The sequence below is a fragment of the Periophthalmus magnuspinnatus genome, chromosome 14 (genome assembly GCF_009829125.3).
Source record: "Periophthalmus magnuspinnatus isolate fPerMag1 chromosome 14, fPerMag1.2.pri, whole genome shotgun sequence".
Lineage (NCBI taxonomy): Eukaryota > Metazoa > Chordata > Actinopteri > Gobiiformes > Gobiidae > Periophthalmus > Periophthalmus magnuspinnatus.
Genome location: NC_047139.1, coordinates 23,407,847 through 23,424,009, shown reverse-complemented (window position 1 = coordinate 23,424,009; position 16,163 = coordinate 23,407,847). Strand labels below are relative to the sequence as shown.

General features: G+C 39.3%; 2 protein-coding genes across 2 annotated transcripts; one reads left to right on the top strand and one right to left on the bottom strand.

Annotated features, from left to right (window-relative positions):
* Positions 1-1,038: 1,038 nt before the first annotated feature.
* On the top strand, positions 1,039-8,517 carry rps6kb1a (ribosomal protein S6 kinase b, polypeptide 1a). Its single transcript, XM_033978803.2, has 15 exons — positions 1,039-1,230; positions 1,908-1,945; positions 2,150-2,270; positions 2,487-2,555; positions 3,177-3,324; positions 3,415-3,472; positions 3,613-3,713; positions 3,790-3,880; positions 3,973-4,063; positions 4,372-4,479; positions 4,559-4,621; positions 4,711-4,788; positions 5,623-5,730; positions 6,025-6,137; positions 6,620-8,517. The coding sequence occupies exons 1-15, from the start codon at positions 1,147-1,149 to the stop codon at positions 6,870-6,872; spliced, it is 1,524 nt and encodes a 507-aa protein (XP_033834694.1). The 5' UTR covers positions 1,039-1,146; the 3' UTR covers positions 6,873-8,517.
* Positions 8,429-12,065, bottom strand: rnft1 (ring finger protein, transmembrane 1). Its single transcript, XM_033978890.2, has 9 exons — positions 11,886-12,065; positions 10,814-11,259; positions 10,503-10,579; positions 10,307-10,407; positions 9,953-10,106; positions 9,727-9,885; positions 9,588-9,653; positions 9,413-9,514; positions 8,429-9,323 (listed from the first exon to the last, which is right to left on the bottom strand). Exons 1-9 carry the CDS (start codon positions 11,912-11,914, stop codon positions 9,189-9,191), a joined length of 1,269 nt encoding a protein of 422 aa, XP_033834781.1. The 5' UTR covers positions 11,915-12,065; the 3' UTR covers positions 8,429-9,188.
* Between the last annotated feature and the right edge of the window lie 4,098 nt (positions 12,066-16,163).

Below are 16,163 nucleotides of genomic sequence, written 5' to 3'. Positions count from 1 at the left end.
TCAATGTATGCAATGCTGTGCTATGACAAGGCCAAACCTCAATAGGCTATGACTTATTGTATTGAACATCATTCTGACCTCAACTCACCACAGAGAACCACAACAGAGTCAGTGGTAGGACATTATAGTCTTCTGTCTTTCTGTAAACATAAAACAAGTCTAAACAATCTGACAACATACAAAAACAGCTGGGTCTCTGAGCCATCTGCAGTGTTTCCCAACCAGGGGAATGGGGTAGGCCTATGTGAGCACTTGTCGGGGTACACACAAAGATAGAATTAATGTAGTATTTGAATATAAAATGTTCTCAGTACATTTGACATAGTTAATAATAGCCTAGGGAGTGTAGGATCATTTTGGCATAGCATTAAAACAAGAAAATATAATCTGAGGGACTTCTATCAGTGAATTTTAATTTTTTATTTGTATTTATTTATTTTTTTGTCTTATGATCATTTTCAAGCACTTTTTTTTGTGTATTTTAGCTAACCAAATGACTATATATCGCCCCTTTACTGTTGGTGAGTCAAAAATGGGGACACCTGTGCCATTTCTTAAATAAACCTGGGACAAAGTTCGTTTGTTTTGGATAAATCTGCTGGGACAGGGTACACTCAAAACTGGGACTGTCCCCGGTAAATAGGGACGTCTGGTCACCCTAATTAAATAATTTAATCAACTGTAGACTAACAAAATGCAATGAGCAGCGGTATCTCAATGGCTTTTTCCGCTACTCAACATGCCTCGATTACAGCGCCATCTACCGACCGACATTAGTGAAGCGTTTTACAAACAGCGAATTAATCATGATTTACACCGGCTGATAAGATAGGGAGAGGCAGAAGAGCTTACCAGTTTAGCTAAAATTTGCCTGGCGCTGCTGTTAAAACGCACAGACAAATATCAAAGTTTTATAAATACTAGAGTCTGGATGTGACGGGGTGGTGTCATAGCGGAACAGTACCGCGCTGCACTGGGGGCGCTGTGTACCCGGCTCTGCGCTGTTGTTGTGGTTAGCCTTTAGCATTAGCCTAGCAGTAGCCCATGCTGTTGTAGGAGGTGCGCTTTGCCGGTGTGGTGCAGTGGGAATGGCTCTCACGTGAGGTGGACCAGCGAAATACTGTTCTCTGGATAAACGCGGATAAAATGACCGTGGAAATGGCCGGAGTTTTCGACATTGATCTGGATCAGCCAGATGACATCGTGTCCGAGGACGAGTTTGAGGACGGAGTGAGTTTTTGGCATGATGCTAGCCGGTTAGCTTCTAGTTAGCATGCACTTGTTAGCTACTCTATTCCGAGGCCTTTTTAGCAAATCGTAGTATACACCAGAAAAGGTGGAGTATTTTGTGTATTAGAATAAACACAATGTAGAAGATTCATGAACATCTGACAGTATTTGAACGTTATCATCATAAAGTTAATCTCCAAGTCCTGATGCTGATTACCCGCTAATATGGTGTTAGCTAACGCAGTGTAGCCATGTAGCTCCGGTGTTTTCCCAGCTGAACCCCGCCAGATTCAACACATCACCATACTCGTAATAATGAAAGTCACGTTACACTTAACACGTCATGACAAACACTGTAATTAATAGCAACAACTAATACACACACGGCACTTTTCAGATATTCAGGAAATAAACTACAGACATTTACTCTCCCACGAGTACAGTAGCTACTGTCCCATTGTCACAAAGACCGCGGTTAGTCGAGCCAAGTAAGATATCGTGCTATAGTTTTGGCGTACATGTTGTATTAGCACTTTTTAAAAAGCATTTTCCGTAGCTCTTTTATGTGATCAATTGATCAGCCAGACTAGTCTACTATCACAATACATGTGTACATGCATCAGTAATGTAAACACTGAGCTCATCATAAACCATGTGTTCTGCTGTTTTTGTTTCAGGGCGAATACATGGACCAATGCAGTAGTGGTTTTGAGTTGTAAGTACATAATTTAAAATGATTATTTTGTGTGTATATCAAAACAGCAATTAATAGCATATGTTGTATTGTAGAAGTATTGTAGTATAACAATGCTATTTGCACTGTTAGCTGTCTACCCTGCAATGTGTTCTGCTTTCAAATGATTTGTGATATTTTGTTACTTTTGATCTCATCTTTTGTCCTCCCTCTTTGTTTCACTAGTAACATGGATGGCTGTGAGAAATTTGAAATATCCGAGAACAGTGTAAACAAAGGAACAGAGCAGATTAGGCCTGAATGCTTTGAGCTGTTGAAAGTTCTGGGAAAAGGCGGCTATGGAAAGGTATGTGGAAGTAACCAAATGCCTACAGACATACAAGATCACATGTAAACATTACAATTGTTAGAATGTTTTTATTTGAGCCACATTTGTGCCTTATGACCATGAGGCACAGTAGTTTTAATATTTTTGTTTCTTTATGGATACTTTCATATTCTGAATTGCACGCTCACAATGTTGCTGTCCCAGAAATTTATTCAGGCTCACTTTTTTGTACAGGTGTTTCAAGTTCGTAAAGTAACAGGTGCTGCTTCTGGGAAGATTTTTGCCATGAAGGTTTTAAAGAAGGTATGTGTTTAAATCCGTCCCAATTTCAAACCCACCACAGTTGCTTGTGTGGGTGGTTTGGTTGTGCTGGACTGTTGCTCTCCTGTCTCTTCTTGTTGCATTTTGAAATATTTTGTAATAAACATTCATTTCCTAGAAATCCTCTGTGCAGTTTGGTTTCCCAGTACTGTCACAAGGCTTATTGTGATGGCAACAGCTGCCCTTTTTCTTTTTTTTTTTTTTTGTTCCTAGTATGTGCTGTGGACCTCTTTGTATCCATGGAGATGTAATCACTTTGTCTGGAATGTTCCAGAGTATGGCATTAAAAGGTGTCTTACTTGCTATGTGCAGGATTGCTTCTCCACAGATTTGCTGTTACTTGGCATTGTAGCACTACCTGTTTGTCTCCATGGAGACAAATACGTATGATTACCATACCATGGAACATTCTAGAGCAGATGGCAGTCCTCCACCACAAAAGTTGCATTGTGCACCTTTAATGTGCAATGGAAAAAAAGATATTAAATCATTTAAATGAAACTAGTAAATTCTTCTGTAACTGCTGATCTTCAGTGCTCCACACTTGTGCATTACTTGATTAGAACCACAACTTATTAACCAGACATTTCTTTTCTCTCCCAGGCCATGATTGTTCGAAATGCAAAGGATACGGCTCATACCAAAGCTGAGCGAAACATTTTGGAGGAGGTGAAACATCCCTTTATTGTAGATCTAATCTATGCCTTCCAGACTGGGGGGAAGTTGTATCTTATCCTGGAATATCTCAGTGGTGAGTGTTTGGTGCCTGGTTAAATAGACTTCATATGTTTTTATGCTCTCTTTCCACAAATGTAAATTTGATTATTTGTTTTTTCTGCAGGTGGGGAGTTATTTATGCAACTAGAACGAGAAGGAATATTTATGGAGGACACAGCATGGTAACTACAGGCATCCTTTTAAGTCTGAAGATATGTAAATGCAACTTCAAAATGTGCCATTCATGTAATTAAAGATGGTGAAATTTGTTATGTTGAAATAAATTAGTAAAAATAATAAGACTATTAAATTTCAATGACAGTTTTTACCTGGCTGAGATCTCTATGGCTTTGGGCCACCTGCACAAGAAAGGCATAATCTACAGAGACCTGAAGCCTGAAAACATAATGCTCAACAACAATGGTGAAGACTCTTAAAATAACCTCTGCACTGTTGACTGCACTTGGTTACATTTTAATGTGTCATTTCTGTATTATAGGTCATGTGAAATTAACAGACTTTGGTCTCTGCAAGGAGTCTATCCATGATGGCACTGTAACCCACACTTTCTGTGGCACCATTGAATATATGTATGTGACATGTTTCTCTATTGTTAGGCCTCTTGCTGCTCCTCTGGTAGTATCATATTTATTAACATGTGATTTCCGGTGCTCTTGCACAGGGCTCCAGAGATTCTGATGAGGAGTGGACACAATCGAGCAGTCGATTGGTGGAGCCTGGGTGCTCTCATGTATGACATGCTGACAGGAGCAGTAAGTCCACACCAATCAATACACAAGCACGCATGCACGCACGCACACACACACACACACACACACACACCCCCACACACACACACACACACCCCCACACACACACACACACACCCCCCCCACACACACACACACAAAATGCTATTCATAAAAAAAGAGAAAATGTATATTGGCACTCAAAGGGAGTAGGTACAAATTCAAAGAATTTATACTATTCCTAAACTATATTTTTGTCCAATTTTGGGTTGACCACCATACTTTAGGCTTTCAACATGCATTTATAACAGTTTTACGGTTTCTGTGTTAAGCCACCATTTACTGGGGAAAACAGGAAGAAGACCATTGACAAAATATTGAAATGTAAACTTAGCCTTCCACCATATCTGACACAAGAAGCCAGAGACCTCCTAAAAAAGGTACAATTTCACTCTTTTTGTTTCATCATCAAGAGCTCAAAAGGCAACAAAAGCCAACAAATTAGCCTTTTATTTTTAGCTGTTGAAAAGGAATGCCTCGGTGCGACTTGGGGGTGGCCCAGGAGATGCTGCAGAGGTCCAGGTAAATGATGTGGTTTAAATCAACTGTTGGATAAGTAAAACGGAACAAATTACAAGTCTCTTAATTGGTATGCACCTTTTCATTTTCAGGCTCACCCTTTCTTCCGACACATAAACTGGGATGACCTGCTTGCTCGTAAAGTAGAGCCTCCTTTTAAACCGTTTCTGGTAAGTCTTTGTTGAAACTTGCTCTATATCTGGGAGGATATTTTAAGTAAAAGTAACTGTTACTAGTTATAACAGTGTTCCCTCATCATTGACTTACTAAGAGTTGTATTTTATTCATGCATGTTTGAGTAATCTTGTATTATCCTGCATTTGAGGGCTCAGAGCATTTCAGTTTTCACCTACCCCCTATCTCTATCCACTGCCAGACTCCGGGTCATACATGTAGTATTCAAACATGTAATGTAGAAAATTTTCAAAATTGAAGACATGTTCATTAAATGCAGGGCCTTGCTTCAGTGACATCCTGCTCAGTTATGCGGTATTAAACAGGAAGTCATTTGATCCATTTCTGTTCTAAGCCATTTTAAATAAATGTTGAGCAGCAAAAACATGCCTGAAGATGTTTTGTCAGCCATGCATGTTTGAACAATCTTGCAATCTCTCCCGGGCCCTGTTTGAACCCTCCTTACGGTTAGCAGTAAGATCCTGTCCAAAATTCAGCCCACAAGCCTACGTCACTCATACTCCCTCGTGCCAATTTTCCATAAATATACACAAGCAGGATACAAAACAATACACCACAGCTTCACAACCCTGATGCGATGTGCAGTAATTTTATAAGTGAATGCATGCTGATTGTAATGTGATAGTGCTCTGAAGGAGGAGTGACTTGGACCAGAGAGCAAAAACAAAATTGAAACTTAATTTTTATTATTATTTTCAGCAAATATAGCATTTTCAAAACAATAAAAGGTGACATGGTGATACCCCATAGAAGTGTAATAACCCTCTTTATGGGGCAAAGTCTCAAATGTTTTTTTTTTTTTTTAACAGCAATCGCCTGATGATGTGAGCCAGTTTGACTCTAAGTTCACTAGTCAGACTCCAGTGGACAGTCCAGATGATTCCACACTTAGCGAAAGTGCTAATCAAGTCTTCCTGGTAAGTCTGGTCCTGTACAAAAGTGTTTTTATAATGAGAAGGCTTTTGAGAGCAAACGTAAACGGTAATACAGACAAACTATAGTCAAGTGTTTTTATGGTCTATTTAAACTTCTTACAAGAATCACTTAATGTGTCCCATCTGGTTTTGAATGAGTCCAATTCCTGGAAGCTGTGCTCACTTGTTAACCACACTGCATGATATGGTTTACTTAGCACTGCATTGCTCATCATCAGCTGTGGGTTGTTTTTGGAAAAAGATGCGGACTCAGATATTTTTGTCTCATTTCCACAGGGTTTCACATATGTAGCCCCATCAGTCCTGGAAAATATCAAAGAGAAGTCTTCCTTTGAACCAAAAGTTCGTTCTCCACGCAAATTCCCAGGAAGCCCAAGAACTCCTGTAAGGTAAATACCCCACACACAATACATATGCATACAATTTTAACAACGGTGTGGGAATCAATTAATTGGTGTGGTTGGCAATAGTAAGCGTGCACAGTGACAAAGATAAAGATTTAAGAGGAAGATAAACCGTTTTGGGTGGGGTATATGCCACTTGCTTGTCTACTGTTGCTTTGCTAGAATAATCTCACAGTAAAGCATTGACCTTGTCTTTCTCCATGGAGACAAACTGACAGGTCAGATCTATCTAGAGGTGACACTGCCCAGAGTAAGTGTGCTTGATTTTGGAGGTAATCAAAATTCAAAATGTGCAAGATTTTAGTTTAACACGACACCATGGAACATTACTGAAAAAGTAATAACATCTCCATGTGTCAGTCCTGTAGCAGATTTTTCACCAGACAAGTTAGATAGTGCACCTTTAACAAGTATATTAGGTTCCAGACATTATTAAAATCTTTACACTTTATGTTTATTCTTTACAGTCCAGTGAAGTTTGCCCGAGGGGACTGCTGGCCTCGGGGACCTGCTCTCACTGACAGCCCGTGTGTGCTATCTCCTGGTGTATCTGAACAGCCCATGGAGGTGTCGTCGACAGACTTTAACATCAGTGGAACTACAGAAGCTTCTGCACCGCTCCCTATCAGACAGCCATCAGGCATCAGCACAGGACAATATAAGAAACAGGCCTACCCTTTGAATTCAAAGAGACCAGAGCATCTAAGAATGAATTTATGACACTCGGCTTGTTGTTTAACTTTAGAAATATTCAAATTTTCCTCCTAACAGTAAGAGACTAGTAGTTTTTTTAAAAGAATTGACTGACACTGTTTCCGCTGATCACCAGCTCTTCCAGCAGCGCCTTCTCGCTTGACCTTTGACCTGCAGCCTCCGTTCCTGACCTTAAAGAGCAGTGGTTAGGGATGTGTGAGGCATGCTTCTAGAAAGGGGACTTGCGTGTTAAGTTTTGGCATTATATGATTTATTGGTGCTCCTCTGTCCATCTAAAGGACAATGTACTGTCAATGTTTACAGCTGGAGATGCTAGTGTACAATGGATTTACCATTTGCACTTTAAGTGCCCCTCAGTGTGCAACTCGCAAGAATTTGGGATGTTTGAAAGAAATCTGAGACGCTTGCACACAATTGATTGTACCCTACAGCAAAAACAGGTTGTTCTTGGGTGATGAAATAATCTGTAGAAAAGAAATGAAATCTCACCTTGTGTTGCTTCACCAGTTAAAGACACTTCCTGATGCCGTTTGCCTTCATTTAGTTACTGTTCTTAAGTGCAAGCCTGTCTCCTTTTGCTGGATGTAAATACACCCGAGTGTATACAATTAGCTGTGCTGCATTACCAACTTACTGTTGGTTGAGTCCATTTTAACAGTCGAAGGCTTGTGAAACACCATATATCATGCTCAGAATTCATATCAGTATCTATTTTTATTCATCTGTAAGTTCAAATTGACGGCTTCCTGCTACAATATCACATGTACAAGTATTATGCAAAAAGCAATGGAAGTATCATTTTACCAATGCCAGACCAACGCATGTAGATTACTGTCTGTACTTATACAGTACACATAACATTTCAATTCAAGAACCAAACTGCTTTAATCAAACCCTGGAAATGCATCAGAGTACGTTTTAAGTGTTCTCGCAGACTTCAGTTCTCTTATATTAATACCTTATTTTAACAATTCCATTTTTTTTAGACGTTTGAGACCTTCATATTTATTTCAAGTGCCATTTTGTTATCACAGAACTGTTCATACTATGCAAATATTGTATTTATTTTGTTCTAGTATTATATTAATAAGGCAGCAGAATGTGATCATTTGTCATTCCTGTTCATTTTATTCCATGTCTTCTGTTTGATATTGGTTTCTATAGTCCTTATCATTAAATATTGTATTCTGATTTTGGACACAGTAAAGGATTAAATGAATTATTGTGCTGTGGTTTAATCCAAAGTTGATGTATCATGGAAATACTGTTACAATACTGGCATTTTACATTTTTCAGTACTTTTAAGTCTCATTTCCTGTCAGATTTATGTACAATGGGAACAAGGAGTTCACTTTTGTGGCTCTTCTTTAAGATTTCTTGTATAACATGATATTCCACTGTTGTAAAACTAACAAAGTGTGTATGCCAGTCCAGCTCACATTCTCATCATGGTAACATGTTATACAGCAACTGGTTGCTTTTTACTTGAATGGTTAAAGGTTAAATATGTAAACTGTAAATAACAAGCTGACACTTCTTTCCACAGTAATGACGCACATGATGCTTGTAATAAGATGATTTTTTTTATTATTCATTTAAACTGATAAAAATGACAAGATTTATGTAATAAAATATTTTTCATTCTTTGGTTAAAAACAAGAACCCAAGCACCTTTGTAGAAAAATAATCTCCATCTAAATGTGGACCAACTACAAAGGGCCCTTTTAAATGTCATAAAATATTTTTCAACAGCAATGTTTTGAATCGCCAATACATTCTTTAGTCCATAGAACTATGGAACACTGCATAAAGTTGGCTGGAAATGGCCATATTTGTTCAAAAAGATTTCTTTTAAATACATTTTAAATTCTTAGGATATAATCTTATTAACATATCAAACAGTCAGTAGGGGCAACATTCACTTGATGTTGAAATTAACGGTGCACTGTGTAACTTTTCTGGTGGAGGGTATTGTTAGATGTTATTGCTTTGCCTAGAATGTTCCACAGTATGGCATTTAACTTGTCTCCATGTACCCTCCACCAGAAAAGTAACGCAGTACGCCTTTAACTAAACAGAGACATCGGATAAACAAAATAGTTCCAAAAACTCAAGACATAAAAGTGATCAAAGTTTATACTGTGTAATAGGCAATAATCTGCCTACTGTGAAAAGTTTCCCCTCTTTAATATGAGGCTGCAAAAACAGCCCTTAGCTTTAACAGTGTAAAAGACAAAAGGATATTTTTTCAGTGGGATTTGACATTGTCAAATACATTAATGGCAATCCAATACCAGAAGCCCAACACTGCTGAGGTCTGTGTCAGTAAATCTGCAGATGTGGAGATGTGTCCCCATCCCTCCATTTGTAGACCTTTTCTGTGATCACCGTCCGGCACAGAGGGCAGCTCTTCTCTCGATTGAACCACAGCGCAATGCACTCGTCACAGAATATGTGCTGCAAAAAGAGGAAGTCTTGTGAGCATGTACTGTGTTACAGATGTATCTGTACATGTTATAGGTCATTATCATAAATAAAGTGTTAACCTGACAGAGCAAAGCCCGAGGCTGCCTGTATTCTCCTTGGCAGATCGGACACACCTCTCCAGCTTCACTACACTGACTCCTAGTGGCTGCTGTCCCAGTTTGCTGAAACAATAAAAACTCATGTTACATGAAGTTTGTTAATCTGAATTGTACTTTACAGTGGAGTACCACTTACCTCGCCCTGAAGACATACCCTCAGAGTTTTTATTAATGATGAACACTGTCCATACAATCCTAAAAGCTGAACACAGGTGATTAGTGCTCAATGTGCCATAGGTATGTTTGGTAAGTACTCACTGTGGCTGCTTACTTACTTTCATTACGAGGTAGAGCAGAGCTAGCACAACCCCAAAGGTCAGTCCAGGAGCACCATCAAGCTCCTGGTATGTGACTAGGTACTGGAACCACAGAGGGACAGGGGCGACCGCCTGGTAAACCTGACCCAGCTCCTCTGTCAACATCAACAATCTCCCCTGGAACAAAGAAACAGTTTAAAACCATCACCAATGTACACTGTTATAACTTGAAACCATCTCTTACCTGAGATCTGTAGGTGACCAGGGTGGAGGGCAGCAGCAGAATAAGGCACTTAATCCCCATAGTCAGGAATTTAATGATGAAATTTGTGATGCCAACTGCCCAAAGCACCTCCCAAAAACCCAAAGGCTCAATGGTTGGGTTCAGGAAAATCAGACTGAAAAACAAGCCAAACTGATTTATATGAAACGGCAAAAACATTTCTTCATTGCAATGCATTTTTTTGTGTTGCATTATAATTGGGGTTGAAATATGTGATTGAATTATTTAGATGTAGAAGTACACTAAATGTATGAAAATGGGTAGATTTAAGTGTTAATCTCAAAGGAGTAATGTCCAAATCCCTTTTGGTCATACCAGTAGTGAAGTGTCTCAGAATTAAATGTGTAATAAAGCAGGATTGTTGAGGAACTCAGGAAGACAAGAAACCAAACACAATGTAACTTGGAGTGGCCATCCTGAAAAAATAAATAAATAAAGTGTTAAAATTCCACAACATTTTTTTAAATATATACCGGTAATTCAGTGATTTACAAATTTGATCTGGCCTTACCTGGTGAAACACTTGAGCTTGAATACCTTTATTCACATATAAAAAGGTTGTAAAAAGTCCAACGCCAACAGCTAAGCCTGAGGAGTGAAGGTGAACAAGAAGTATAGAATAAGAAAAACCCTTGGTCCCCTTATTGGTGCTTTTCAAACTCTAGAACAGGGGTGGGCAAACTTTTTGACACACGCGCCACAACGGGGTCTAAAATTTGATCCTATTGATTACATTAGACTTTACCATGAAATATCCAAAAGGTAAATTCACAAATATTGAACCTGATTATTTCTATCATCAGTTATGAATGTACTACTTACCAAGAGCATGCTGCATCACCAGTTTAGCAGACAGTATTATTAGGAAAGGGAGACTCTTCTGAAGCCACCGAAATAGACAGCGTAACTCAGACAGCGAGGTACTGGGCTCTCCGGACTCTGGGTCAGAGTCGGGGGGCTCCTGGTCAGAGGGGGGGTGGGGCTGGTGTTGTGTCCGCCCATGTGAGTGAGAGTGAGTGTGGGAGTTCCCCCTGGACCTCCTGGACGAAGCTCCACTGCTTGACTCCCCAGGACCACTGCTAATGGGCACCCGCACCTCTGCGCCCTCGGGATTAGTAGCGGGTGAGCACAGTGTAGGGGTCCTGGTTTTAATCTCTGGTTGCATAAACAGTTTTACATCATTAGGTCCTGTCGAAGCCCCCTGTGCACTTTGAGACTGCATCACAGCTGAAGAACCCCTCAGTTTTGATGCTCTACTTGACTCACTCCTAAAAACAAGAACAAAACAGATATTTTTTAAATAAATTAGCAACAAAATTTTAACACCAGTGTTTCCCATTAATTCAAGAGACATATGGTGGACGCCCTCCCATAGCCTAAAAAGAACCTGGGCTAAACTGGAATAGCAAAATTAGACTTTGTTGCTCATCATATTATCATACATTTATAAAAGAGACTACACTTCATCAAAATGAAAGATTAAGGAAGTTAAAGATTTAATATTGGCAGTAAGTGACATTTATACTCCACAAACTCAATTGGATGAAATAGCTGAATTTGTGCTACCATAATCTTAACAAAATCTATGAGAAACACTGAGCACACATTATTTTTATAGGATTCATTAAGATAAAACTAATGACGTGTCGAAACCATTAACCTTTCCCAGCCTTTTCAGTTTAATAGATACTTGTGTGCGTGAGCTTATTAAATGTAGCCAACTACTATTGTAAGCATGAGAACATCGGCAAACACTATTCCTCAGTCCAATAACTTTACTCAACTACACTGCAGTGACCCATTTCATCCAGGACAGTGGTTGTGGAGATAGTCAAATAAACAAATGTTAGCATTAGCTGTGGACCGTATCTAGATGATTAAAAATGCTCTTCACCTCGCATTATTCTGCACTCGGAGTTTCATCGTATGCGGTTACTCTCCATATAGTGTCATTTTTTATCTCGCTTAACAAAAGTAAAAATAAAATGTTAACAAAACTAAAACAGAATCGTAAGGTTTTTTTTGGGGGGGGGGCTAAACTGTGCGCTGTTTGTTGATCTTTATTTGCGACAGCAATTGATTCGGTCACACTTTACGGCAAAGACAGAGCACATCGAACCGTGGGCGCCCCCTACTGGCGCTTCAACTCAGCTCTATTTTTAACAAACGTCTCAGTTAAAAAATTATATATATTTAGGCTTAAAAAAACAGATCTAACACAACACAACCAAAGGCAAGTATTTCTGGTAAGCCCTTTTCAATCTGCTTGTGGTTTTGAGACGAGATAGTCTAAAGTTGACCAACTAGCATGGTGGAAAAAAATAATAATAATGATGATGAAACAACAGCTAATACAATCACACAATATTGTTTTAGTATTTTATGTGTCTACAGGCTCAATTTACACATTTTACAAACATCTGTCCAATAACAGATTACAGATTTTAAACGTACTACTTTTCTGCAGAGGTGAAAAGTCTGCCACCTGCTTGTCACCACAGCAATGCTATAACTATTCCTGTCATGTTCTCCATTATGTATTATTAAACAGATCTATCTCCATAGAGTTGAAGAGGTGAAGCCAGTTGGTCAAAGTTACTGGCCAATTCTGTGGAGAGGCAACCCACTTGATGTAAGAATGCATATTTAAAAACACTACCATTTTTAATGCCCTACTGTGGTCCCTCACCTGTTTTTATACAGGGAATTAGGGTCCAATGAGACTGAACGTCTCTGAGTTCAAACAGTCTGGCATTGCCTATAAACTGGCTTATCTATTGCCACAAGTAGGTGACTACAGGGCCATGTTACTGGTCAGATCTTTTGAGAGGTGACCTCTCATAGTAGGAATGAATGTTTCTTTTAAAAAAAACCCACCTGTAATGAATAATTGTAAGTTTAATACCATACTGTGGAACATTCAAGGCAATACAAGAACTATCGCTTTTATTAGTGAATTATCTTTGGTCTATCTCCCACCAGATTTTGGCTACTGCAGGTCTGAAGTGGACTTTCACCTGAACATCATCTTTCCTTTTTTTTCTTTTTTACTTTAGCTTTGTGATTAATAAGCTGATGTTCCTCACCCTTATTTGACCATTAATTGCCGAATTCCATAAACTTACATACAATTTTCCTCCTAGTTTGGACTGGACATCTGAGGCCTGTCTTTGGAGAGGTTAACTTGACACATAAATGGTTATCTGCTGCTGCCAGGAAGAATGAACGTCGCAGAGGAGAGGAGACGAAGAGAGCCGTGACCTGACAGCACTTTGACAGTCCTCGTATAGGGCTGTCATCATCCTCTTTTTAGTTCTCTGTAAATGGTGCCAGCTGCTGCATTGTGGGATATCTCACTTTAGGTGCCACCTCCACTCACTGCACAGTACACTGCTGTTTAGAGAGGAACAAACTCAAGTGCGTGACATTCACCTGCCTCATACAGGGGAACCGTGACAGACCATTTTGTCCTGTACTGTCATAATAGACGTCTTATTCTAGTCAGAGCAGCAGTGACAAAAATAAAACCATGATGTCTTCTAAGAGTCTATTTTGGCTTTTGCTGTTCGGGACTAAATTGTAGGTTCATTGAACCATTTTTCAGCTTTAGATAGCAGCTTATTTCAGTTTCTTTGGTACTGGAGCTAGTTTGAAAAGGAGTTCTGCAGGGGTGCAAAAAATACCTTGCACCCTCATTTGAGACATGTTAAATTACACTTATGTAGAAGCATTGTCTTTGTTCAGATGGACCACGGCTAGTTTGAAAATGTATTTTAACTTTATTCTATTTTTATATGTATTATTTTACATGTCACATAAAATATGCACTGTTCAACAGTTGGCTGATTCTCTGCTCTCCTGTTTAGGATCATGGTTCAACAAGAGTCCCTGGACAATGCGCTGTGACAGGTGGTCCCACTGGTATGGAGGCAGACAGCAGACAAATTTCCCTAAGGAGGAAACCATACCATAACCTTGTAGTAACCTTTAAGGTCAGTAATAGATCATATAATTTTCATTTATTAGACAAGAAATATATGACAACATATTCCATTCAAGTTTATTTATATTGCACATCTAAAACTACTTAAGCTGCCCAAAGTCCTTCACACAAAAAAACAAATACACAGATAACATGATACATTGGAAAAGAACAATAAAACACCAAGAAATCCTGTCTAAATAGTATTAAATGCCAGGGAGAAGAGGTGGGTTTTCAGTCTAGTCTTAAACTGCATTAAAGACAGAGGATCTGACAGGCAGAGGGAGGGTGTCCGATAATCTGGGTGCTACCACAGAAAAGGCACTGTCAGTATAATTAATATAATACAGTATATGCAGAAAATGTTAGCTGCTTTACGTTTTATCTCACTTCCATAATATGTGTCAAAGACAAAGGGCAGAATTGAATGTCTCAGCCCAGCCTATATCCTCATGTTGTTCACTTTAATGTCCAATAGGTGGTGGTACAACACAAGTGATGATGTAACCAAGCTGAGAAATCTTCATCACTGTATCCTATAATAATGTAAATTTACAACTGTAGATACAAGATAAAAATAACACTATCATTTGTGTTCTTTTGATTCCTTTAGTGTCTGGTTAATCTGCTGCAGACAGTGTTAATCTGTAAGGTCCAAACAGGGATACTGTACTGTAATGTATCACTGTTCTCTTTGTGCATCACAGGAGCAATGGCCACCAAGGTGAAAAGAATCATTTGTTTGTGACCTCTGCGTTCGTATTCACAGACCGCCCCTCCTCCTGTCCGGCTCTCCCTATAGTAGCTACTCACAGTGGTTTGTTACTGCTGCCCTAACATGGTTTCACGTGCGCTGTCCTTTTCCTTTCATGTGAGATAGATGGGCTTGTGCTGTGCTGTAGAAAAAAGGCCTTATCAGACACGACACGGGCCTCTCAATTGTCAATCTGATCGATGTCTACCGCCTGATCTAGGCCAGTGCATTAGTGGCTCCTAGACTCTCAGACACACCTCACTGCACAGATATTTGTGCTACTGCGGTGTAATTGCCTTATTTTTACAGCTCAGATGGAAATTCAATCTGTGTCCAAAAGCGCATGTATCTATCTCATGATATAGATGTATAAGTAATGCCATACTGTGGAACATTGTAACCAAAGCAATAACATGGAGGCAAGCAGGTGGCAGAGCCTTCACTAGAAAAGTTATATTGTGCACCTTTAAGCATTTACCCCTGTACTACAAGACCTCACTAGATCTTGGTATAGAACTGTGTGCTCTAGCTATTGCGGAATAGGATTTAATGCAGGTTAGCGTTCTCTGTAACTATTATAATAAGTTCAAAGGATGAACAAAGACTTAATTCATTAAAGAACAACAGTTTATTAAAAAAGCTTGAAGTAACTTAACTGAAACTCCTGACTAATTCAGTAGTTAAACTATTAATAAACTATTTATTCATTATTTGTTAAAGTGGTATTGCTTTCTGTAGTGCTTCCACTTTCATTCTTTTTTCATATGTTAATTCCTGAATGTACTTATTACTTATTCAGTAAAAATACTCCCCAAGTGACTGTAAACACATGTTGAGTAAGTGCAGAAATGAAATGAAATGAAATCCAACAGCAGCTTAAATCCAACCGCAGCATGTGAGGCGGCACCATAGTGTTTTATATTGACGTCTTGTAACATCTCAGCGTAGCTCCTCTTTTCTCTCACTGTCTCTCTCCCATTCGCTGCAGGCCAAAGGAGGCTCATGTGCAGTGCCAGTTCTAATAAATCCTCTGTCAGGAGCAGCAGCAGCGGTGGAGTGGACATGCATACTCCAGGAACCTGCACTTCCCCTAATCTGCCCTGAAGATGAAGCAACAGTTGGCTCAGCTGGTGGAGAGAGGAGTGGAGAGAGACTGAGAGACAGAGAGAGAGGTGGGGGCTCACTGGAGACAAGACTGCAGTGTATATATATGAAAACATCTTGGAATAGATTTTATTATTTCAGATGGAGAGCAGGGGCCTATAGAACTCAAATGGAGATGTACTCTTTATTGTTGCTGTTGTCCTAGCCGATTAGTCGATGAAGCGGTCGAGTGCACTTACATGGTCAGATCATAGAGATTATGAATTGTTTGAGAGTTTCTGCCAAGAATGAATGACAGCTCTGTTTACTGAAGAAATATCCAAACTAATGAT